General features: G+C 52.9%; 1 protein-coding gene and 1 long non-coding RNA gene across 3 annotated transcripts in view; both read left to right on the top strand.

Annotated features, from left to right (window-relative positions):
- Positions 1–895: 895 nt before the first annotated feature.
- LOC134476297 (uncharacterized) lies at positions 896–3,814 on the top strand. The gene is made up of 2 exons (XR_010047873.1): positions 896–949; positions 3,634–3,814. It is a non-coding gene; the product is annotated as an uncharacterized LOC134476297 (long non-coding RNA).
- An 11,241-nt stretch (positions 3,815–15,055) lies between these two features.
- The window catches only part of Mob2 (MOB kinase activator 2), a 57,810-nt gene continuing 48,204 nt past the window's right edge, over positions 15,056–24,661 (top strand). The window contains exon 1 of one of the 2 annotated variants that reach the window (XM_005001847.4): positions 15,056–15,239. In XM_005001847.4, coding sequence (XP_005001904.2) covers positions 15,073–15,239 — 167 coding nt within the window. In that variant the 5' untranslated portion in view covers positions 15,056–15,072. Of the gene's footprint in view, positions 15,240–17,758; positions 17,835–24,661 lie in introns of those variants that run through there. The other variant, XM_063251954.1, reaches the window with a different exon arrangement.

Below are 24,661 nucleotides of genomic sequence, written 5' to 3' on the forward strand. Positions count from 1 at the left end.
CTGAAGGCACCCTGAGGCCAGGAGCCTAGGGGTGGGGCCTGGAAACTGAGAGAGAGCAGGCCAGTGACAGGAGACAGTCTGGTACTTGTGGCCCCTTTCTGTGTCCTTCCTGCTGTGACTGTGGAATTGGCTTGGAGCTGATGACTGGAACTCAGCTTGCCCAGCCACACCCCTCCAGACCTGGGGTGTCAGTGCCTCACAACAACTTTTCCAGCAGAAATGGGGTCTGGTAGATGGTATTTGCAGTACACAAGGGTCAAAAGCTCACCAGTGGCCAGAGTAGTGGCACATGCCTGTAATTCTAGCACTTGGTAGGCTGGGGCAGGATCCCTGCAAGTTCAAGGCCATGGACGTAGTAGTGAAACCATCCTCAGGCAAAAGTGCTCGCCAGTGTCACCCAGGGGGCCCGTGCGACTCCAGGGGCTGTGGGCAAGGCAGGTCCCAGAATTCGAGCCCCTCCACATGTGCTCAGAGCCACAGCCCTGCTGAAGGACGGACTTCTGGGCATGGCTTTTCTGGGTGGCATCCACGTCAGCCTGGTGACCCTATGGCATGAGTGCCCGGTACAGACTGGGTCAGCAGTCTCACTGCCATGCCTGGCGAGGCAGTGGGCTCTCAGAGACCTTCTGCTTCCCAAGCAGGTATGGGGGACCCAGCAGTGACACTGGCTGGCCAGTGCAGTGCACGGGGCATGTGTGGCACCTGTCCGTGTGTTTCTGACTAGAAGAGGACTTGAGAGAAAGGGCTGTGGCCAGAGGGGTATGCAAGTCCTGCATCCTCCAGTCCTCAGCTGAAAGTCCTGCAAGCTAGAAGCAGCTCTGACTCAGGCGAGGCTATTTTTAGCTCAAGAACATCTATTTATAACCCTAACAGCCCCTGGGAGCCAATAAAGCCTAGGACTGCAGAAGGAGAAGCATGGCTTTCCCACGCAAGGAGCACCTATACCTGGGTGAGCATGACAAGGTGCCCCACCCTGGACAACCCTGCCCACATACCGACTCAAGACCCTGGGGACAGTGAGACTCTGCCAGGCGCACCAGGAGCCAAGCGAGCTGGGCTGGCCTAGCATCACTCCACACTTCCCAGGCCCCGACGGCAGGAGGATACATGGAGGCAGGCAGGTTGAGTGCCGAGGCACATAACTGTAATCCCTGTAGCTCAGGAGACTGGGCCAGCAGGATGGAATTTGAGAAAATTCAAGAGAATTTTCAGAGAAAAAGAGAAAATAATTTTTAAAAGATGGACAAATAGCTCACTGGGGTCCACCCCCAGTACAGTAAATCCCTGATTTGGGGACGTTCCAGTTGTGAACTTACACAGAGACAAAAACCTTGCATTTGGTTTTTTCTTTTTCCTTTTTATGCTTTACACTGTGTTTTTGTGTCAAAGGTGTATAACACGCACTTTTTCAGACTTACAAAGGAATCCAATTTACGATGATCCGAACTTTCAAATGTTCCTCTGGAACAGAACTCACAAGCCAGAGACTTACTGCACTGTAAACAAAATTCTTTACATAAAAAAGGAAGGCACAAGAGCAGATAAACAGGCGGTGTGGTAGACAGGTGGGTGGCTGAAAGCTCACTGGGAGGGAGGGACTGGAGGTGCCGGGGGAGCCTTGCTGCAGGCAGTTTAGACGCGCCTCATTTACCATCCGGTTCCTGCCCAGCTTCCATTCCTGCAACCGGGTCATTGTACAGCGCAGTCCTTTACACCACTCAGAACAAAGGGACGGCAAAGGAAATCCCAAGCTTGATGACTGCTTCTCTTTGCATAACTCTTACATGGGCTGCTGTGATGCGTAACAGAACACAGACCTACAGCACCGTGCTGCACAGCAGCCGGCAGACTGCAGCACTGGTGAACACTGCATAAAAAGACCTTGAGGTGCCCTCAACAAGGGGTACAGAACTGCACAAAAGAAACGAAGGCAGCCAGCGAGTCAGAGTCCAGCAGTGGCGGTGCGTGTAGCAGGCAGGTGCTCAAGCCAGGATGACCTGCAGAGCCCTTCTGGGGCGGGAGATCCAAAAGTGGCTGCAAGCCATCACTCACTCAGTTCTGCAGAAAAACCCTTCCCAAATCGGGCACAACCAGAAAGCACCAGCTTTGCTGCCTCTGGGGAGAGCCGAGAACTCGCAGGCCTGCAATGGGGTGGCCTAGACCTGCGTGGGCCTGAGGGGTGCAGGAGGTGAAAGGCAGCGGGGCTAAGCCGCGTGGTCTGCTCTCAGCCTGCAGCCACACAGTGCCTTTTCCTGCCTTGGGTTGGCCTCAGCCTGCTCTGCAGTGTGTGCTTCTTTTCTTTTCATTCCCTTTATAAATGTGAAACCTCACCACCTTTTGTGCTCGTGTCAGCTCTCCCACCAGGACAGAAAGAACCTAGAAGCCACCTTTAGAGGGAGACTCCAGTGCCCCGAACTCACTCACACTCCTGCTAGTCGGCTTCATATAAGCACTGGTGTTCACCCGGATCTCGCCTTGTGGTGTGGCAGAGCCTGTTCCCGTGTGGCAGGGAGACCCTTCATGTGTGAGCACAGAAGCCACAGACCTGCAGCCTTGAGTCCCTGTGGCACCCAGCTCAGAGCCCTCCTCACTGGATGAGGACAGCTGGGGCCAAGCTGGGCTCTCCAGTGCCCGGGCACAGGTCCCGGTCTTGCTGAGAGAAATGCTCGGTGGCACATCTGAATGACACGCCAGGTGGCCACGTCAGAGTTTCACAGAAAGTGCTTCCTGGCTCAGCAGAGTCTGAACAATGGGCCTGCACAGGGCTGTCCCAGTCTTCCAGAAAGGTGTAGGGGACCCATGGGCCTGGACAGGTGGGCAGTGAGCAGGGGTGTCCTCAGCAGTGCCCAGTCAGCCTGGGCCTGTGAGCCAACCTCCCAGAGAAATAAGACTACCAGCGGAGGGCAGGGCACAGGCCAGGCCTCTGGGCTCCAGGAATCCAGGGCCACAAACCCAGAGTCACTCCTCGAGGGAGAGGCAGCCACATGACAGCTCCATGCTGGGGTGCCCCGTGGATGGGACAGCCCCACTCCTGGCCAGGCAGGAGGGAAGAGGTGCACCCATGAGCCAGTACCAGAGCAGAGAGGAGAGTCTGACTGTCCTCTCCTCTGTCAGTGCCCCCCAGCACCCCTCCAAAACAGGGTAGCGCTTCGTCAAACCCCGCAGTGCCTGTGTGTCAGGGGATGGGGTCCCAGGCGGTCCTGACACTGAGATCAGGAGCCTCACCCACCTTATCCAGTTAGCAGGTGTGCTGACTCTGCTCATGGAAAATGAATTCTCAGGACTAGTCAGGAGCAGGTAGGGGAAGAGTTTATTAAGCAGAAATTCAAAAGTATGAAGTAGAAGGAAGAATGAAGGCTCGAGAGAAAGAAGCACTTATTTTTTCAGAAGCATGGATCATTCATGTTTCTCTTGGGTAGAGGAAAAGGTGGCCCATTTTTGTTTGTTTTTGACAGGATCTCTCTATGTACTCCAAGCAGGCCTTGAACTTGCAGTGATCAGATCCTCCTGCCTCAGCCAGGGAGTGCTGGGATTATTGGCATGCAGCACCATGCTGACTTGGCTGCTTTTTGTTTTTTAAAGTAGATAATTTAAACATTCTTTGAATTCTCTTCACCTGATGCTTTATCTTAGGTGCAGAGTCTTGCTCTTTGCTCTCTCAGTGATGGATTTAGAGTATGCCTGAGGCACTTGGGGTGTGCAGGTCTGGAAGGAAGGAGCCTTGATGCACCCTGGGAATGCTGAGGTCCCTTGTGGTGGTGAGTAACTTTGGCAGGGCCTGAGTCACCGTTTTCCTAAAGTTTTGATCTCCTCATCCCCTTTCACCTATCTGTTGTCTCCTTTCCTCCATTTCCTGTGAGCTGTCAACCTCTCCCGAGCTGCCTGGCTCCTGGCTGCTAGTGTTGCCCGTTGGGTGCCCCAGGTGCAGTGGTCAGAATAAGGGAGAATCTGAGCCACAACCAGCACCCCAGCTACATATCTCCCCTCAACTAGAGCAGTGGGGTACCCCTGCGGTGGCCAGGGAGAGAGGGTAGTGCAGAGCAAAGGTGGAAGGCGCCTCCTCCTTCCCAGCTGGACCTCAGCAGGCTGGTGGCACTCCAGGCAGGGGTGGCAGACTGCTGACTCAAGGCAGACAAGCTATAAATAGTTGAGGGGGTGTAGGAAATAGGATGGGGAAGGGGTAGAGATGTCTGGCCTCACCCATCAGGTGCAGAGGGGCATCGGGACCTCTTGGCTCTGCGCCCCAGCTCTGGTGCTGGCTTCACCTCTGACTGGGCCTACACCTGGTTCAGGTATGCAAACACCTGTCCTTTGGGGTGACACCAGACCTGCAGGGTGACCAGTACCTGGCCCTGAAGTCAGCTGCACCTTGCATGCAACCCCAGCTGGCCTGACACACTGCAGGAGCTGGAGCAATGCACAGGCCAGGCACCCACATTGCCATTCCCCGTTTCTCCCCAGCCTCACCAGCCAGCAGAAAGGTCAGTCACTGCCATAGTCCCTCAGCCAGCTGTCTCTCTAGCCAGCTTTTCTCCTTGACCTCATCTGGAGGTGCAGAGCTGTCTAGGAGGGCACACTTCCAGCTCCTGCAGACCCACCACTCTTTCCTGGGAGGCCACTGGACTGGCCATGTGCCTACTCCTCAGCCACCGTGCAGGACTCACATAGTATCCCCCTGGAGATGGTGGCATGAGGAACCCTACCCCAGGATGCCCGTGTGCATTGGCACCACTGTCACAAAGCCCCCTGTAGTAGGTGAGTTGGACTCTGGACATTGCTCTCCAAATTCTGGAGGCCAGAATCTGAGACCCTGTGTGGACAGAGCAGGTTCCTGCTGAGGGCCTCAAGGGAAAGTGTGTTCCCAAGGTGACCTCTCCCTAGTTACATCTGTAGTGACACTCATTCAGCATAAGGCTACATTCTGAGGCCATGGGAGATAGGGTACCAGCACATGACTGTGGGTGATATGACCCCACTTACCAGTGGAAGGAGGGCTGCACACATGTGAACTCTGGGGCCAACATCAGGAAGCCCCAGGACCCCAGGCACTGCTCAAGCAAAATCCTTGAGAGGCTACCTGCATGAGGCTAATTGGGAAGAGCATCCGGGCTGGGATTCACCCAGAGATCTGTTATGTTAGTCACTTCCACATCCCTTGGACAAAATATCCCAGCCCCAAACAGCAGGACAGGTGGGTTTGGCTCATGGTTTCTAGGGGTTCAGTCCATGGTCAGTGGGCTCCAAGACAGAAGCGGTGTGGTGGAAGAGCCTGGTGAAGAGGAGTTGCTCAACAACTACCAGGAAGAGGGAGGTGGACAAAGACAAGGACACAGTGACCTCCTCCACAGTCAGCTGTGAACTCATTAATGGGTGAATTATGATGAACCCCCATGATCCAATCACCTTCCAAAAACATAAGATTGTGGGGCACACTTCAGATCTAAACCATAATACCCACAGAGCTGAATAAGGTAGAGCCCAGGAATATGTATTTCCAATATGTATTTCCCCAGGGAGACCACTGTACCTATTGAGGGGGATTCTTGGCCCTGGGGAGTCCAGGCTTTCATGGTGGCTATCATTGGATGGAGGGAACGAGGCTCAGCACAACTGGGCAACTGGGAGAAGGGTTGCATCTTCTAGCTTTCCTCAGACCCTGTCTTCCACTGCCACCTAGCAGGGGCCATGTCTGGGACCCTCAGCCCATCCTGCCTCGCCAGCCTTAAGAACACAGTAGCCTTGGGTGGCTTGGCACCCTTCTCTATTCTGGTACCCAGAACTGAAACATTCAGTTAGTAGGCCACCAGCAAGGGATAGGGGACAACTCCTCCTTAGAGGGCCCCTGAGGCAGCAGGTGAGGAGACAGAAGCTTCATGGTCACCCATTGGGCTGTCTTCTTCTCATTTCCCTTGGACACCATCCAAACTAGAGAGGGTTGGGGACCCTGGGACCTGCTAAGCTATCAGGAGAAGGCCCAACCTCTCCAGCAATGCCCAGCTGCATCCAGAGCTAGGCTGGCTAGCATCTCCTTAAGGCCCTGTCTCTGCATTCCAACCCTAGCCACCTTGCCACTGGGCCATCCACTGCATCTTCACGCTCCTGCCCTAGCAGGGCACCAGGCTCTCACCTGCACAGCCAGCTCTCCTGCCCTGGAGCTGGCTCTGGGTTTTGTCTGCTGGTAGACTGGGACTCAGTACCATTCACAAGGTGCCCCTGGAGAAAGTTAGAGCTGGACCTCAGCATCCCCACCCAGGGACAGAAGCAGGCTTGGCAGCCTCTCTCAAACCCAGAGTCCAGAAGATGGTGCCAGCCCCAGCTGTACCACCTTGGGCAGCTTGCCCTTGCAGAGCCTCAGTTTCTCATCCATAAAACTGGAGTCTGGCAGGGAGGGGGCTGGGAGGCCCCTGATTTACTTTCCTGGCCCCGCCCTCTCAGGTGCCAGAGTCTGCACAGGACTCTAGCTTTCCTCAGAGCACTTCTAGCTCCAGGAACCCCAGGGCAGTTCAAGCCCCAGTGGTCCCTGTGAGACCTGTAGTTATGGGCCCAGGGTATAAGACCAAGAGGACTGGGAGGGCTGCCTGGGGGAAAGGGAACTGGAGAAGCTCTGAGGGCCAAGCAGAAGCGTTCCAGACAGGAGTGGTGCATGTAGGAGTGCCTGTTCTCAGGTTGCATGGGCTTCTTTGACCTGACATCTGCCAGGCCTGGCACTCTATGGGCAGCAGCATGGCCACACCAACTCCTGAGGAGCCTGGGTACTGTCCAAGGATGCACAGAGCAAACAAGTATGTTCATGCCCTAGAAAGGCCTGCACTCGGGGCTGGCACTACAGACAGAAGGGGTGGTGGCCACCAGGTAGGGTGTCTGGAGGGGTGGCAGGGTCCCCAGGGGCACAGGACATTTCACTCTGCCTTTCTGAGCCCTCTCCATCCAGGACCCAGTCTGGGTCTCCACCTGGCTGTGCCGGGCTCCAGAGAGTTCCTTTATGCTGCGAGGGTGAAGGGCACACAGCAGTTCCTCCAGGTATGTCCCCCTGGGGAAGTGCCCCTCACCTTCTGCTGGAGCTGCAAGACCCATACCCTCTCCAGAGACTGCTCTATCCCACCCCACCTGGCCTAAGATACCTGGTGCTGTGAAGCCTGACAATGTGGGCACCACTTTTCCTGGACATTCCCCCAGGAATGGAGGATATGCACCCCATACTGCCATTCTGCCAACTTGCCCTCTCTTCTAGAAGGAGAGCCCCAAGGAGACCTCTGTAGGAGGGAGAGAGATGATGAGCATGGTGTAAGGGCGCCCTCTGCTGGCATTCTGTCCCCATCTGGACTTTGGGCCAACACAAGTCTCAGAACCAGATAGGAGAACAGGCTATAGTGGGAGGCGAGAGGCACTGTCTCTGCTTGGACAAGATTCACTCTCATGCCTCAAAAACACCTGTTAGCCAAGCTCTGGCCAGGCTTGGGTCCAGGTCCTGCCCTCACACAGACACACAGTCACTGACATCCTCGCTGCAGCAAACCAGATGCTCAGAACTCAGATCTGAGCCCAGAGCACAGATGGGCAACGCTGCCTGTGCCCATCTTCTGTGAATGGCGAGGTCTCAGAAGTCCTAAGCAGCACTATATGCAGGCTATCAGAACCTCAACCGCCCTTCACTGAGGTACACGGGATGTCCACCTGCAGCCTGCTCACTCAAATCAGTAGGATGCCAGGAACCTGAAGGGTGGGTAGCAACAAGGTCATCTTTGGTTCCACTGCCTACAAATGGCTTAAACTATCGCCAGACACCAGAGCTGGCTGGTGACAAGTGACACCCAGCTTAGTCCACTCTCAGCCAGGACTCTGCAGCCTCAGGAGGCTCACTGGAACCCCAGGGGACATGGGCTGAACTGTGCTTACTCCTGACCCCTGCATCTGGGAGTATGATTTGTTTGGGAACAGGGTCTTTGCATATGTGGACCTGTTAGCATGGGGTCATCCTGGGGAGCGATAGTGACAAGAGTCCCCATAGGAAAGAAGTTTGGACACAGACACAGAAAAACTGCATGAACAGAGGCAGAGGTTGGAGCTTTGCACGGACACCTGGGACCGTGGAGGAACACCAAAGACACCAGGAGCCACCAGGAGCAGGAGAGAAGCAAGAGCAGGCCCCTCTGTGACACTTGGCCTTAGACTTCTGGCCTTCAAGACAGTAAAGGGCCCATTTCTGCTGTTTGAAGCGAACCTGCTTGTCGTCACATGTGACAGCAGCGCCAGGAGACTTGTGCAGCCCCTGCTGGTCATTCAGTTTGCATAGGGGTTATGTCTAGGCAGCATCTTGGGCCTAGTGGGGTAGGCACAGCCTCTTACACTGGAGCCACACTCTCTCGCGGGAAGGCAGCCCAAGCCAGCTTTTCCAAAGCAGAGGCACCTGTCCTCAGTGCACACTGGCTGGCAGGAGCCTGGCGGGCCATCCCAGCCCTCCCAGGATTCTATATGGGAGGGGACCAGCCTGAATGGAACAAGTGGCAGCTCCGGATGTGGTGACACAACAGGTGGTGACAGGCCTGGAGGCAGGTGCACTGGCTTGCCACCTCCCAGCATGCACCGCAGGTGAAGTGACTTGATCTTGCTTGCAAGGCAGGGCTGCCAAGGGCTGCCAAAAGGAACCTGCCATGGCTCACACAGAAAGTGAAACCTGGGCCTGGAAACAGCTCTGGGGGAATTGATCTGGGTAATGATCCCTACCTGGGCTCCCATCACCCTGGAGCACCAGCATCCTCCCGCTGTGCTAAGCCAAACACATGATGGGGATTTCCTTCTCTTTGCTGACGCTCAAAATGGGGGTATCCTCCTGCCCTCGTGGTGGCCACCTCAACTGTCCTCCCAGGCCTGGGGGAGGCAGAAATCATGGGAGGAGAGGAGGAGATAGTGCTGCAGGCCCAGCTCCCCACCAGCTCCCTGAGTGACCTCAGATAAGTCCCAGCCCTCAAGAAGTCTCAGTCTCCACACTGGACAGTCACCACCTGGACCTTCATAAGGATGACAGGAGGACAGCCAAGGTCTGGGAAGGAAGGGCCATAAGCCACAGCAGCCTCAGGGGACCAGCTTCCTCTCTTAGAGCCCTGGACTCTCCATGAGGGCTAGGGGGTACAGGACCTCTCTGCTCCCCAGCAGATGCAGCAGCTGTGGGTACCCATGGCCTCACTGGAGACAATCCCTAGAGCCAGCCCAAGCTCCCAGGATGAGAGGGAGCCATTGTCCCAGCAATGGCTGGGGGAAGGGTGTGTGTGTGTCACAAGCCCCACTCTGTGCTCCCCCCACCCACAGGACAGCAGGGATGGAGGATGCTGTGCACCCTGCCCTGACCATGTCCCCACCTGGCTGTCAAGGTAAGAGCAGGGACAATGGGAAGGTAGCAAGTGGACACCAGGGAAGGACAGAGGGGTCAGGCCAGAATTTTGAGAGGGAAGGGAGCAGTGGCAGTGCTCAGCCTGGTTTCTGACCAGAGTGGCCTGGAGTCACCTTTGCCCCAGAACCTGGAGGTCCATCCCTCCCCACCATACTGGGGACAGCGACCTCAGGTTTTCCTTGCATCCAGCCTTCTCAGTTCTCCCAGTCTGAAGTGGAGCACAGTTGGCAACACCAGGCCCCTGACTTTCTGGCCAGGGACCCCCCAAACTGGGCAGATGAAGCAAGGCTCAGGCCCTGGGCCTCTTAGCTCCAGGGTTGCTGTCACAAACTGCCACCAACTAAGTGGCTTAAAGGAAAACAGTCTTCAGTGTCCTCAGGCTGGCTCCTCCAGAGAGCAGGGAGGAGACATGCTCCAGGTCACTCCATGCCTTCCGATGGCTGTGTCCACGGACATGAGCATGTTGGCTTAAAGCTGAGTGGAGAACACTCTGGTTCCACCTCCTGCCACAGCACCGCGGCCACACTTCCTCCCCAAAGGAGCTCAGAGCTTGGCACCCTCCCTGCCAACAGCTGCCTCACAGTTTCCCTCCTAACATCCTCTGTGCAGAGACATGGGCAGGGGGTGATTCCCAGCAGGCCAGCACCAGGTGGGAGGCAGCAGAAGAACAAACATGAAAAAATGGCTGGCAACACTGGCCATTTGAGAAACACAAAACAACACTGAGATTCCATCTCACCCCAGAGAGAATGGCCATCATTGAGACATCAAATAACAAATGTTGGCAAGGCTATGGGAGAGGGAACCTTTCTTCATTGTGGGAGAGAGCGCAGGCTGCTACGACCGCTACAGAAATCGGTGGAATTCCTAATGGAAAAACTAAAACTAGAAACTCTGACTGACTCAGCTATTCTCCTAGTAACTTCCTGGAAGAGTTACTCTTACCTGCACACCCGGGTTACAGCAGCACAATGCACAACAGCTAAATCTGGGAGGCAGCCTCCATGCTCATCAACAGATGAATGGATAAAGGGAACGTAATATGGAGCCAGGGATACAGCTAAATAGCACAGTGCCCACCTGACAAGCACAAGGTCCTGAGTTCGATTCCCAGCACCTCAAAAGAAATGTATTCACACACTACTACTTCATCATAAAGAAAGATAAACTTGAGTCATTCATAGAAAAGTAGATGTGCCTTAAGCAACATTAAGTAAAACAGACACACAAGCTTAAGTTTTGCATAGCCTCTCTTCTATAAGAAACCCAAACTGTAAATAAATTACAAAGCAAAACAAAAAATAGATCATAGGAAACAGAGTTTTTGCAAATGGGAAGAGAACCAAGTGATGGGAGGAGGGGTATTAAGGGGAAAGAAGAGGACAAAAGAATTAAATGTGTGAAGTATATGTACCAACTCCACACGATGAGTCTACTTATTATGAAGTGCAAACACAGACTAATCAAAAATGAAATCAAGCATGGTAACACACACCTGCAATCCCAGCACTTGGGAAGCTGAGGCGGGATGATTATCAGGTTGAAGCCAACCTGGGCTACATAGTAAATTCAAGGCTATCCTGAACTACTTAGCAAAAGCTTGTCTCTAAAAAAAGTCAATAAATTAATTCAATTAAAAGTAAAAGAAACTCTGGCAGAGCAGAGCTTTCTGTATTTGAGCTCCTGCTCAGTGACTGACCAGTATAGCCGACAGCTCTTGGGCGTGATGCTCAAATACGCCACACAGCCTAACTAGAGTCAGCAGGCTGGTGTCTGAGGCTGAGCACCCGACTAGCACGATGGAGGCCATCCCCCATGGTGGAGAGTGGTGGCAGGAGCAGAGCTCTTGCTCTCGGCTTGCTCTTTTTATAACCCCATCCCGACAGCAAACTCAGTCCCACAAGAGTTACCATAATTGCTTTTGAAGTCATAGCTCCTGAAGGTCCATATCACCTTCCAACATGGCAACACTTCAGGACTGAGTTTCCAACACTTGGATTCTTGGGAAACCCAAACCCCAGCAGTCAGGTGGGTCCCTGCTCTGGCCCAGCCCAATATACAGCAAACATCTGGAGCCACCCCGGCAGCCTCCATGGACTTCTGTGGGAGCGCATGGCTCAGATACTGTCTGCCACAGTGTAGCCCAACAGACAGACAGGCTCAGAGCACCCGCTGCTCCTACCATCCCACTACAGGGGCCACATCTCCTGACAGGGACTGGAGCCAGGACCTATGATAAGCATGAGGTCTCATGCACTTGCCAAAGGGATGTGCCCAGGAGAACTTACAGACCTGTTGCCTGGGGGACCCAGGGTTCTGGGAATACCAAGACTTCACCGCCAAAGTGAAAGCTGCATGTCACATGTGGACATCTGGCCACTGGAATAAAGACCTCCACGACGATAGGTATACCAACTAGACAATTGCGTTTAACTTCAAGTTCCAGGAAGGGCAAAGAAGAGTGATTCAATCAAGGCTATTCTTAAGCAAAATAAGGGCAGAGTAAGAAGTTTAGGACTGCTGTGGAGGTTGCAGAGTTTTGTAGGAGCCCCAGTTCTTCCTGTCATTCTGCTCTGACTTCCTTTCCTGCCTTAGGCTCCAAGATGGTATCTAGTTCCTGCCATCATTTTCCCATTCTTTCTGGGAAGTGGGAGACTGGAGCAGGATTGAAGCTGGGGAGAACTTCCACCCAGAAGCTTCCATTCCATCATGTGGCTACCCTGACTACAAGGGAAAGTGACTGCTCAGCATGGTGCTACTGAAACAGATGAGGAGGATGAGGGAAGAGAAAAGTAGGTGTAGCGGATTGGTAACTGGTGGTCAACTTGAACACCAGCTGAACTGAATCAGCGTGGTGCTGAACATGGATGCCCCATCTGAGGACTGTGGCAAGCATAACAAGGAGACATGGGGAGGAAGAGAAGCATTGTGGGTGCTCCAAAGTGTTGTTTTTGTTGGATCCATTGGTTCTCCTGGAGGAGCTTGTCATGCTGGCTCCCCTGATATAAACTTAGCTGTTATCATTGGAAGAGTTCAGGTCCTTGTTGCTGAGAATGGCTGCAGTTCACTCTTAGGGAGCTCTGGTCCTTACTTTGAGCATTGCTTCCTGGTTCTGGAGGGGAAGATGTGTGCTATTTAATCTCTAGGAGGTTTGTCATCCTGGCTTCCTGATATGAACTCTGCTGTTATCATCATCAGAGCAGCTCAGGACCTCATTGTCACTGAGGATGGCTGTGGTACTTTTGAAGAGAACCCTGATCCTTATTTTGAGTGTTGCTTCTTGGTTCCTGTGCAGAACCCTTAACCTACTAGCTCAGATCCTTCATGCCATTGGCATAGACTTTCTAGCTTCTACCTGACATCTAGGCCTTCCCAGTGTAGATCTATAAAAGACTTGTATGAGTCATTGTCATGGGCTCTAGGTTTTCAGCTAAACTCATGCAGGTTATTGCCATGTATCCAGGCTCTTGGCTGGATTTTCTAGGTCTTTGGTGGATAAACAGATTTCCTGCACTTCTTTTATTTGACACTGAGTGACTAGCATAAAATATGACTATAAATTATGTGTCCTGTATGTAATCATTCTCCTTGTCACCACTAACTACAGCAGTAGAGAAGGCAGGTGAAAAAGAAGGAGGAAATGGGCAGCATCTCATAATCTTACATCATTGCTCACCAAGCAGGGCTGTTCTCATCTAGATCGCCAGAGACTCATGAATACACAACCTCAGCACATGTCCCAGAGAAAGGTGCGGCTGAGCCTATGCTGCACACAGTTCTGTCACATGGCACGTAGAGCCGGCCAGGCTAGTTTGGACTGGATGAAACAGAAGAGCCCCCAGGTTTTGGACCAAAGCAATGCCCTCTTCAGTAATGCATCATAGTTCTTGGAGACATGTTTATAGTCACGCACTGTGTAACAACATTTTTGTCACTACATGACAGTGATTCCATAGGATTATAATGGAGGGACTGAGTGTGTAGCTTAGTGGTAAAGTACTTGCCTAGGATGCATAAGGCTCTGAGATTGATCCCCAGCACTGGGCAGGGGAAGGGGGAGATCATAATGGGGCTGAAAAATCCCTAACGTCTACTATGTCACAGTAGTCACAATATCTTGCCTAATGCATTACTCACAAGTTTGTGGTGAGGCTGGTATAAACAAACTTGCTCAGATACACAAATATCATTGCATTATAATTGCCTACACTCTTCAGTAGAACAGGTTTGTAGCCAAAGAGCAACAGGCTATGGCAAGGGGCCCAAACCACAGGCTACAGCGTGTAGGTTTGTGTAGGCCCATACTATGATGTTCACACACCTGAGAGATGGCCCAAAGCAGTAGTTCTCAGAACATATCCCCATTGTTAAGTGAAGCTCCAGTCCCCCTAGTAGGAACTGAAAGACACAAGCAGGTTGCACAAAAACTAATCTAGGTAAACAGCTAACATGGTGGCTGCCAACAGCAGGGAGGATCACCAAGGACTGACACTCCACAGTAACAATGCCTTGGGCCACTGTGAGGTAGCAGCATCAGGCAGGGACAGGGACGGTCACCACTGTGATCATGTGGGCACTGTAGGAATACACACGGGCAAATATCTGCATGCTCTTCCTGAGATCTCTATATTAGATGAAGTTTTCTCCCTTTACCTTCATATTTCCTCAGCATTTCATCTCTGGTGGTTGGTGGTGAAGTTTGCCTCGATCAGCTATGAGCTCACTTCTAGCCATAAGGAGGGATGATGAGCCCCCAGCATCTAGGCAAAGGCTGGAGAACCAGGAGTGGGTTCTTAAGCAAAGGTGAGCACAGTGTTAAGTGCATTCCACTTGCATTATGAAGGACAGCTGGCCTGAAAGCTGTCTGAGTCCAGTGGCTGGGTTGCTCTACCACGGATGCTCTCCTCTGCTCATGACTATGCTGCTAGGGGCATCTTCCCAGAGAGGGAGGGAGGAATGAGGACTTGGCCCTTTACAGGCCATCACTGAGCTTCTGATGCCAGTCAGGCTCTGGGAGGAAACAGCTGGCAGGACAGATCCCCAGGGAACATGGGGAGCCCCGAGGGCTAGAGAGTAAGATGTGGGGAACAGCCAGGAGCCACAGGTATAGCTCATGGAGCAATGAGCCAGTCCAGAGTAAAGGGGACTTGAGGGGGACAAACATACATGTAGGGGACACTTGGGGTGACAAGGGCACAGCCTGCAGAGCAAGGGGTCAACTGAAGAGTTGGTGCTATGGGGACTAGTTCTAGTACAGGAACTAGGTGGGGCCAGAGGGCGGGGCGTCACAGGTACAGCCGAAGGGCACGTGGAGAGGGGTCAGCCAGGACACAAAGGACAGTCTGAAGGCGCAGGGGCAGCGGGACATGGGTCATAATCAGGATGCAGGTACACTAGGTCAAGGTCATGCCGGGGCAAGCAGCACTCCCAGAGAGGATGGGGGTTCTCTGGCACATTCTGGGACCTAGGGCACAATCAGGTCTGGGACACATGGGATGCGGGGGACGCTGGGACCGGACGGGTATGCCTGGCTCCTGGACACTCGAGTTGGGTACACAAGGCACTCTCGGTGTTCCAGACGTTCCGAGGTCCGATGCTGGGGCGCGGGTTACAGGCCAACTTCCCGCCTGCCGCAGCCAAGAAGAGAGAGACAGGTCAGGCTCCACCAGGGTTGGAACCCAGCCATGGGTCGGGCGAGGCCGCAAGGGTCGCCGGGACTACGCATCCCAGCAGTCCGCGCGCGCGTCACTTCCGGCGGCAGGCGGGAGCGAACGAGTGTTTACTTCCGGCCGCTGGCGGAGCTGAGGCCGAGTAGGCGCGGGTCCCGCGCAGCCATGGACTGGCTCATGGGGTGAGTCGCCGGGGCAGTGTGCGGGCGCGGCGGGCCAGGGCGCGGGCGGCGGCGGGCTCCCAGGGGGCGGTGACCCGCAGCAGGGGCTAAAGACGTGGTGCGGGGCGGGCGAAGGCCCAGTCCCGCGAGGCCGTGTCCCCTTGCTGCGGAGTGATGAGCGGGGATCAGTCGGCCTTCATTCCGGGGCCCGCGAAAGTTATTCTGCTTGAAGAGACTTTTAAAACTACTTTCGAGGAGGGCTGAGGGCGGGCGCCACGGTCCCGGCTCCGCTGAGGAATCAGTTTACACCGCGGTGGAGTTCGGCTGCAAGGGCTTGGTTGGATGCGGAGTCCAGAATGGGGGTGGCGCGACGGACACGAGTTCAGCGTTCGGGCCCCCTGAGGTGGGCACTGTTGGTGCCCCCAGGCTCTGGAGCCCCCGGCCCACCCCTGGGGCACGGGATCCACCGGACCGCGAAGCGTGCAGCGTGGGGGCGAATCAGCAAGTGACTCCAGGAGTCAGAGTGCGAGACTCAGGGCGGTGTGGGCAGCGCAGGAACCTTGGAGAGGCAGCTCTACCATCCCATTTCTGTTTACTAGCAGTATGCATCTCCCTAGAGCTGCTTTTCAAAGTCAGCCGCTGGAAGAAAATCGTGGAATGTGCAATACAGTATTGTGGAAGGGTAAACTGAGATAAAGGCTGGCATATGCTTGTCTTGCAGTAACTGTTGGCACCTGTCAGTACAGGGGGACATCTTGTACCGTATCTCCGAAGTCCACAGGCTCCAAGAGTGCATGGCACACAACCTGTGTTCATCCTATTTAGAGTCAGATGCTTGCTCTCTGTATTTACTCAGAGGAACGCGGTGAAGACCGCCTGCCTTCAAGTGACTGTGTTTTGAAATAGTTGCATTCACAAGGCTTCATGGCAGGAGGACCTGCTTGATCAGCGGTGCTGCTGAGGAAGCTGTCCATTGCGGTGTGTGTGTGTGTGTGTGTGTGTGTCCATAAGGAGCAGATGCTTTGGGCCTGGAGACTGACCAGCAGTCTTTGAGCTGACCGAGGTCTGTGCTTTATGGGTTTTGCGTTGTTATCATCATAAATGTGCAGATGCTAACCATCCTCAGGCTTCCAAGGGGTTGGTTCTTGTGACTCTTGTCAGGTGTGTCACAAGTACCCTACTCAGCTCAGTTGAGTCCTCATCTCCTGCCTCAGACTGGGAACCATCCAGGTGCTGGTGGAAGGGGCAGTGAGATGTTGGTGCTTCGGAGGCCCCTGGGAAGGACTGGAGTATTCATTGCTGCCTGTTTATGAAAAAAGAAGGTTGCAGTTCCAAAAGTGCAATAGAAATTTTTAAACAGGAATTCAGATGCAGTGTGGTTATCTCTGTACCCATGTGTTTTTAAATTTAGTGAGTGGGGCTGGGGATATAACTCAGCGGCACAGCGCACGTGTGGCATGAGGTTATATATTTTAAAAAACTTAGTGGCACAGTGGTCGTTGGAAATCTGAAATTCTTAGTCCTTGAATACAGTCTCTTTTCTCAAGTGATATATTTTAGCCATCAAGTATAGTTCCTTCTTAAGAGTTTGGTTTCAGGCTGGTGTCCCGAATTGATTGTATCCAAATGGCCCAGGTAGTCGTCCGTCTATCTTCCCCCTGCTTGTTTCACATCTAATAGAGAGTTAGAAAGAGGCAGCTGCAGAGCAGGTGAGTCTCAGGACCACCACCACCCCCTCAATCTGGCCCACTGTATGCAGTGCTTATCTCATTGGGCTCTTTTCAGAAGAGACGGAGAGGAGTCAGCTTGAGCAAAGAAGCAGTTCCTGTCCAAAGGCCTCTGTGCGCTCAGTGCTGGGGCTTTCATCTGCCATCATCCTGTAACTGATTTTTAGACTGGGAAAATTGGAAAAGGTATTATTCTTTACTCTTAATATTTTTCTTAATTTCAAACCATTCAGTTTTAACTAGGTGGTAGTTTGGAATACAGTTCTCTTGAGATTTAAAAAAAAAAATTTTTTTTAAAAACCAGAGGGTTTCTTTTCATTAGTCGGATGGCAAAGCATGGGCTTAAGGGTAGCATCTAGCAGCTCTCACTGCCCTTCTTTTCCTCATTCTGACCAGACTAGTGGTCTGCAGACATGCAAGTGAAAACCGCATCGTCCTTTTCACTGGGGGTAATGAGTCGGGCCTGCTGAGCATAGAGCAGCCTTTCTTTCATGCTCCAGCTGCCCCGACAAAGGGAGGCCCTGCAGGGAAACGTGCCCTAGCAAGCCAGAGCAGGACTTGGCATTAGGACTTGGTGGTGGACCTTGCTGGCACTTTGTTGGAGAGTACAGAGGTGTGGCTCTCAGCAGCCTCTCTGCCTGTGTGTTTCCTGTGCTTGGCGTGGCCTTGAGCTTGCTGTTGAAGTATTGTATAGTTAGACATCTTCCTTCCTTCTTCTTTTTTTTTTTTTTTTCTTTCCTTACAAAAACTAAGTTCTAAATTTCAAAGGGTTACCACCCCTCATATAGTCAACCTCTGTTCTGTTCTGTGCAGCCAAGGACAGGGCACCACCCAAGAGGAGGCTGCACCTGCATCTGCGAAAGGGAAGGACTCTTCTGTGTGCTGATTGGTATGTCAGAAGATACTTTCGTCTCCTTTGCTGGCAGCAGTAGGTATTTCCAAGCAGAGAGAAGTGCAGCTTAAGTTATAGCCAACAGAAAGCAGGTTCCAGAAGCACCCAAACACCTGGGAATCAGAAGAGGAAATACACTTCTCCCCTCTGACTGCTGTCCACATACCAGCCTTCCTGCCAGGTCCTCTACCCCCAGCAGTGCCAACTCAGCTACCAGGGCACCTTTTCTGGGCAGTCTTAGCTCTTCTTTCAGAGCTGCAGGTACCTTCAAGTGGCCCTCTCCTGTTAAGTCTCAGGCTTCTGGAGTGGTGGGCAAGGTGGCTTTTAGAGGTCTCAACTGCTTGTGAAAGGCAGCATCCTGTGTGGGCCATGTAATGCCTCATGCAGCAGAAGGTTGTGACTCTTACTCAGCTGACAAGTATTTGCTAGACAGCCCCAGGCCTTCCAGCCTGTCTGGAGCTGCCTTTAGCAGCCTTTTGCTGTGAGTGGGAAAGTCCTGTGTGCAGGTATCTGCAGTGTAGATGGCTTTGTTTTCCCCTTTGTTTTGTTCCCGAGAGGGTGTTTCCGGTGACTGGCACAGGGCTGGACTTGCCAGTGCCTGGGCTTTGTTTTTGCAGCTCCATGAGCTATCATTTACATCATTATCATTACACAAAGTTGGTTGTTTCAACTGTCCAATTAAATAATTTTTAGTGAAATTAGAGGCCTTCACTGCAGATTAATTTTGGAATATTGCCATCGACTTAGAACCTCTGGGTCCATGCAGTCACCTCACCCCTGCCTGAGGCAACACCAGTCCACTTTTGGACTCTGTGGATTTCTGGTTTTGGCATTTCATACAATTGGAGTCCTGCTGTCCGATCTTTGGCAGATTCAGTAAGTAATGCACACACTAGCAGTTCTATCCTAGACAGCAGTGATGTGGAGATCGGCACATTCATTTCCCTGTTCAGCCATGGATGGCCACTAGGTTGTGTCCCTTCTCTGTAATTATTGCTGATGCTGTCATGACCCAGCCTTCTCACCCCCCCCCAATACTAGAGTTGGAATTTAGGAATTTTACACTACTGAGTTTCGTTCTTAGCCCTCTTTACTCTTGAGGGAGGGTCTCACTAAGGATCTTACCCAGATTGGGCTTGAATTTGTGATCCTCTTGCCTCAGCCTCTTCAAATGCTGGGGTTACAGGTGTACCATCATGCCCTGCTATGACCCCGTTTCTTCTGACAGTGCACCAGGCTTCTTCCTCAGCCAGGATGTCTAGGGTCCTGAGTTCTCTGGCTGCCCCACTGGCTGCATGCTGGGGCTAAAATATTTCAAGATCAAGGCATCCTTTGGGTCTCAGGTTGGCAGGAGAGGTTAAGGACAAGTGCCCTGGAAGCCTGCGTGGGGGGGGGGGCAGTGTGACGTACATTAGCAGGTGTCAGCATTTTCTGAGGAGAAAAAGGGGACCCTGGAAGTGGGAATAGTCCTTATGAGGCACAGAGGCGGGGTCAAAGAGCTATTGCTGCCCCAGCTCTCCAGGGTCGCCCTGTTACAGGGCATGATTTAGCCTCTTTCCATGGTGGCTCCCCCAGTTGGTCTTTGGGACAGGTTTGTGGAACTGCTTAGGGGGATGTTGCATTCAGAGTCCCTTTAAAATCAGTTCTGGGTGCCACATGTGCCAGGATACCCTCAGCAGCAAGTCTTTTCTTTTTGTCCTGTGTCCCACAGGAGGCCTGTAACCAGGCCTGTAACCTCTAAGCTGCAAGATACGATCCCAGTAGAGGGGGTGCAGGAATCCTCTGCTGGGTTGGGCTGGCAGGCAGCAGGGCTGGCTTCCTAGCACAGGTATATTTGGCAATGCAGTGGGAGGCCTGTTTTTGCTCTGCTGAGTGCCTGTAACATCCAGCTGTTGCCCAGGGTTGTCCACCATGTACCTGCTCAGCACGCCTCTTCCAAGGCCTTAGGAAGCTAGTGCATGGGCTGTGTGCCAGTCTTGCATCTGAGTGTGCTAGGATAGGTACCGGGTAAGGCTGTGCTCATCTGCAGTCTCTCCTTGCAGGGAGTGTGACCTCCGCTGTGGTCATTTGTGTGGAAGCATAGGTCTGGAGGCCTTCTCAGTCTGACACCTGTGTCAGTGATCTTTTAGCCCAGTGTTTCTTGCATTGTCCTGATAATAGCCACAGAAACAGAAGCACCAAACTCCACTTCTGTGTCGGCCTAAATGTGCTGTGGACCCTGAGCAAGGCTCAGGCCTAGGAGCTAGTAGGATGGGCCAGGCAGACCCTGGATGGCTCCCTCTGTTGCTACCAGTGGTGACCAGTGCTGGGACTAAGCTTCAGGGAGCAGGGGTTTCTTGTGTCCACCACCTCGGGCAGATCCGCCTGTCTTGGTGGAAGGCTTCCCATTCTTTCCTGCCTCGTGTTTGTTTTTCCTTCTGCACTGGTTTCTGTGTCTGGGGCAAGTCCCCTGGCATTCACTGCAGCTCTGTGGGACAGTGCCTGGGAATGCAAAAGTAGGACAATTGAATCAGAAACAAAGTGGAATTTTCAAGGGAGAAGAAAGGTTGGCACAGTGTCCAGGCCATGTGTGACCATGGCCCTACTTGGAGTAGACCCCACATCACATGTTGCTCTTTCCTGGTTTCGTTCTCTTCAAAACTTTCCCCTGCCGGTGTGCACAACCACCTGAGCTGCCATGTTGGTCCAGTCTTCCCTGTTGGTGGACGTGTCCCCCGGGTAGCAGGGTGATGCAGTTAAGTCCACAGCATGCATCAGAATGCTGTGTGTGCACTGGGTGGCTGTGCTGTTGGGCAGTGCTCTTGAGCATTGTGTTTGGAAGGCAGGGCGCATCCAGAGTATATGGCTTGACCTAGTGGAGCCAGTGAAACGGAAGGCTGGGAAGTAGAAACAGACTAGGTCTGGCTTTGCCAGTGGTCTTTCCAGTTAGGGGCTTTCCTTTCGGTTGCCCTTTTAGCAGCACCCCTTTCTTGGGCTGGCATAAGGAACACAGCCTCAGGGGCCCTTGAGGGGTTCGACCTGCAGCATCTGAATCTGTCAAGTTCCTGACCCCACCCTACTGGGCTGTGTCCCTAGTCTGTGGAAAGGCCTGACAGTGCCAGGTGGAACCAGATGCCTGTGCTGGCCTGGCCCTGGAAGTGAGCCCGGGAGCGTAAAATTAGCTCGGGTGTGGCAAACAGTCACTCAGTGTCCATGTTGGATCTAGCTATGTGTAACTCTGGCAGGACCCCCACCCACCTCCATGTCCTCTACTGCACTTCTGATTCACCTACCTTTCTGCCTCATAACCTTTTCTTTTGGTGTCCCTTTTGATAAGGTAGTTCCCATATGCAGTGGTGTTGAGAGGTGCAAAGATATGAATCAGAAAATGTGGTTGAATTCAGGAGGTGCTGGGAGCCTGCACTGTAGTGAGCACTGTAACATTCCAGGTAGTTTCCTGCTGCTGAGGGGTGGGTTGAGGTGGGGAGCTGTTTTACCAGCGGTCCTGGGCAGGCCAATGGTGAGGCTGGCCTGGTGAGGTGCCAGGCAGGGGGAGGTGAGCGCCCTGTGGCAACTCCTGCCTCCCCTGGCCCCCACGCACCTCCACGCCCTCCTGAGTTTGCTGTCCCCTGTTTTGTAGTCATGTGTGGTCTTTTCTTAGGATTTTTAGTTTATTACTTTTGATGAGTAAATTGTCCCAAATTTAGCTAGCAGGAGTGTGTGAATTTGCTCCTGTGTCAGCTGAGTAAGAAGAGTGGGCAGGAACCATCTGCCTTGCTTTCTGACCTCTTGATAGCCACAGAGAGGGGGAAGTATGAGGGCGATGGGGCCTGAAGACAGGTGAGGTGGGGTGGCAGGGAGCACAGGTAAGCGTCCTATTGTAGGGTTATGGCCAAGGGCAGATTGGTGTTATGTTTTGGTAACAACGAAAACAAATGCATGTATCAGTGGCATCAATAACCGGTTTTTAATGTCAGGAAATGCAATGTGAACTACAATAAATCAACCAAAGAAATCCAGTAATGTCCCATTGGAAATATTAGGAACTCACAGTTTTGTACACCTGTCCCTTGGTGTCCTCAGGGTTTGATTCTAGGACCCCTCAGATACCAACATCCTTGGGGGCCCAAGTGCTTTCATAAGATGGCATAGTGTTTATACAGAACTCCTGGGTACAGTAAGTCATCTTTGGATCTCCTTGTAGCCAGTACAATGCTGCTGCTGTGTAAATAGTTGCTGGACTGCACAGTTTAGGGACAAAGGATAAGGAAAAGTCCTGTTGCATATTCAGTGCAGACACAGTGTTTTCCTGAATATTTTTGGTCCTCTGTTGGTTGGATCCCCAGATAAATTCCCGGGAACAAAGGGATGATGTGTGTGCATTTCCTGGGTGGTACTGCACACTTGGCATGTGTATGTGGGGCAGTACTGGTCACCTGCCTCTGCTTGTGACCCACCATGGCTGCCCGGCAGTGGATCTCCCCAGGAGTCCTCTTGCTGGTGGCTGTCAGAGCAGTGGCTGTCTGGACAGAGCTTGTCCATGGCTGCCTGTGTCTCCTACCAGCGGTGACAGGCAGTTCAGGAAGGCTTCAGGTGTGTGTCCCCTGACTGGGTTGAGGGAAGTCTGCTCAGCTGCTGCTACTGATGACTTCCTGGAACCTCCTGTCTCATTCACCTCCTGTCCATCACCTCTTCTGTTCCACTCCCAGGTCCCTCCTGTGTGACCTCCAGCAGTGGTTGGAATGGGAAACCTGAGCGGTCTTTGCTCTGTGCCTGTCTTGTTGCAGGCTCACCACTGTGGTGCCTCAGTTTCCCCCAGGGGCCCTCTATTTGGAGTCATGTCCTTAGTCTACGGAGAATTCTTAGACTTTGTGCTCTCGGGGTCTCTTTACACTCTGAAAAAATGCTGGATGTCCATGGTTATAGCTTTCAGTGTTTACCATTTTAAGATTAAATAGGAGGTGGGGTGGTGCACCCCTGTAATTTCAGCTACCTAGGAGGCTGAGTCAGGGTTGCACATTTGAGACCAGTTTGTGCAGCCAGGTGATACCCTGTCTCAAAATGTTAAAAGTGAGAAGGGCTGGGGATATAGCTCAGGACTCCTCGGGGTTCAGTCCTCAGACTACATTAATCAAAAAGCCTGAAATCTTTACTTCATTTGAAAAGAAATGAGAACCTAGTATTATGATAATACCATGCTTAGTTTAAAAAGTACCTGTTTTCCGGAGTAAAAAGTGATGAGAAGAGTGGCATTCTGTGTTACCAGTCGCCAGTCTCTGGCCAGATGCTGAAGCTGGTTCCACATGGCTTCTGTTGTCATTTGTGCTTCATGGGGCTTGTGTGGAGCTCTGCACTGTACCTGTGACAGGGAGGGACAGAGGCGAGGCAAGTAGGCCTGTGTGTTGCTGTGTAGAGTGCTGGATGGCCAAAGGGCCTTCCACGCTGAGCCACTTTCTGTTATATAGGGGTCACAGCCACCTGGATTCAAGCCAGGAGTGGGAGGAAAAGTCTGCCTGGTGGGGGGCACACAAGTACAGTGGGGTACTGCCAGCAGCCCCATTTGTGGACAGTGGACCCAGTAGGGATGCTAGGTCAACTGGTCCTGGGATCCCAGCACCCCTGGAGTGATGATGCTGGATCTCAGCTTTCCTTCTGGGTGGCAGGTGAGGCCTGTCGGGGTGAAGGGCCAAGAGGCTGACTGCTCTGCAAGGGCCGTGTAAGGAGTGGGGCCAAAGCCAGGCAGTCTGGTTTGACTCTGTCTTCAAGGCGCTCTATGTCTTTGTGGTATGACTGCAAACTGGCCTGCATGCTGTCACAGAAATATTCAGGTGTCGATGCTCCTGGTAGCAGGTAAGGGAGCGCACAGGCCCCACTGTGAGGCTGAGTGGCATGCTCTAACCCTGGCTCACTCTTCCCCTGTCCCTTCCAGCATGGACCGGACTGCACCTCACTCACCCAGAGCCCTGTGGTAAGCCTGCTGCAGACTAACTGGCTCCTCAGCATGGCAGCGTCTCTGTCTGTGCCAGCCTCTGCTCCATCCCACCTCACCTGGGAGCTCCTCTGCCTTCCTCTTGGCCTCTGACTGCTGGGGAGAGTGTGGCTGTTTGACCTTTCTGCCCTATGCATATTTCCTTCTACTGTTTTCCATACCTTCAGTAGTTATTGAGGCTGGATCTGTGCCCAGCAGCACCAGGGCACAGCATTGAAGCCCATGTTTGGATGCCATGTGCAGTATCCTCCTGTCCATGATGTCTTCTTCTTCTTTTTTTTTTTTTTTTTTTGTCTTTTTCCTTCTTATCGTTACCGGGGATCGAACTCATGACTGCCTGCTTGCAAGGCAGGCGCTTATGCCGCTGAGCTAAATCCCCAGTCCCTTCATGATGTCTTCTAAAAGGAGCCCTCTCACATTATGGTGGGCCGCATGCCTATATGGAGGTGCCCACAGAGATCACAGAAGTCTGAGCTGGGAGCCCTGAGGGTAACTCCAGTCCTGCGTGGAGGGTGGAGATGGAATCACCTCCAGCTGCTTGGGAAGGTGGATGTGAGGTGATGGTTTCCTTGGGAGGTCAAGCATTCCTGTTGAGACAAACCCTTCCCTGGTGGTCCTTGGTGCCAAGAGAGGCTGTGCCTGACAGTATCCTTATTGTGTGTGGCTTCCTCACCTGCCAAACGATGTGCCTCCGAGGACAGAGATTGAGGTGCCCACTTTGCTCCCCGAGGCCTGGTGTGCGGACACACTCAGAACCCACTGTTGGACTCAGCGTTTGTTTGCCCAGTACCTGCGGAGCACTGAGGGTGCATTTTGTAGTGCCTGCAGGGCAGTGCTGGCAGAGACGAGGTTCCTG

The sequence above is a fragment of the Cavia porcellus genome, unplaced genomic scaffold (genome assembly GCF_034190915.1).
Source record: "Cavia porcellus strain 051 isolate PalLab524CR breed Dunkin Hartley unplaced genomic scaffold, mCavPor4.1 scaffold_6, whole genome shotgun sequence".
NCBI classification, from domain to species: Eukaryota; Metazoa; Chordata; class Mammalia; order Rodentia; family Caviidae; genus Cavia; species Cavia porcellus.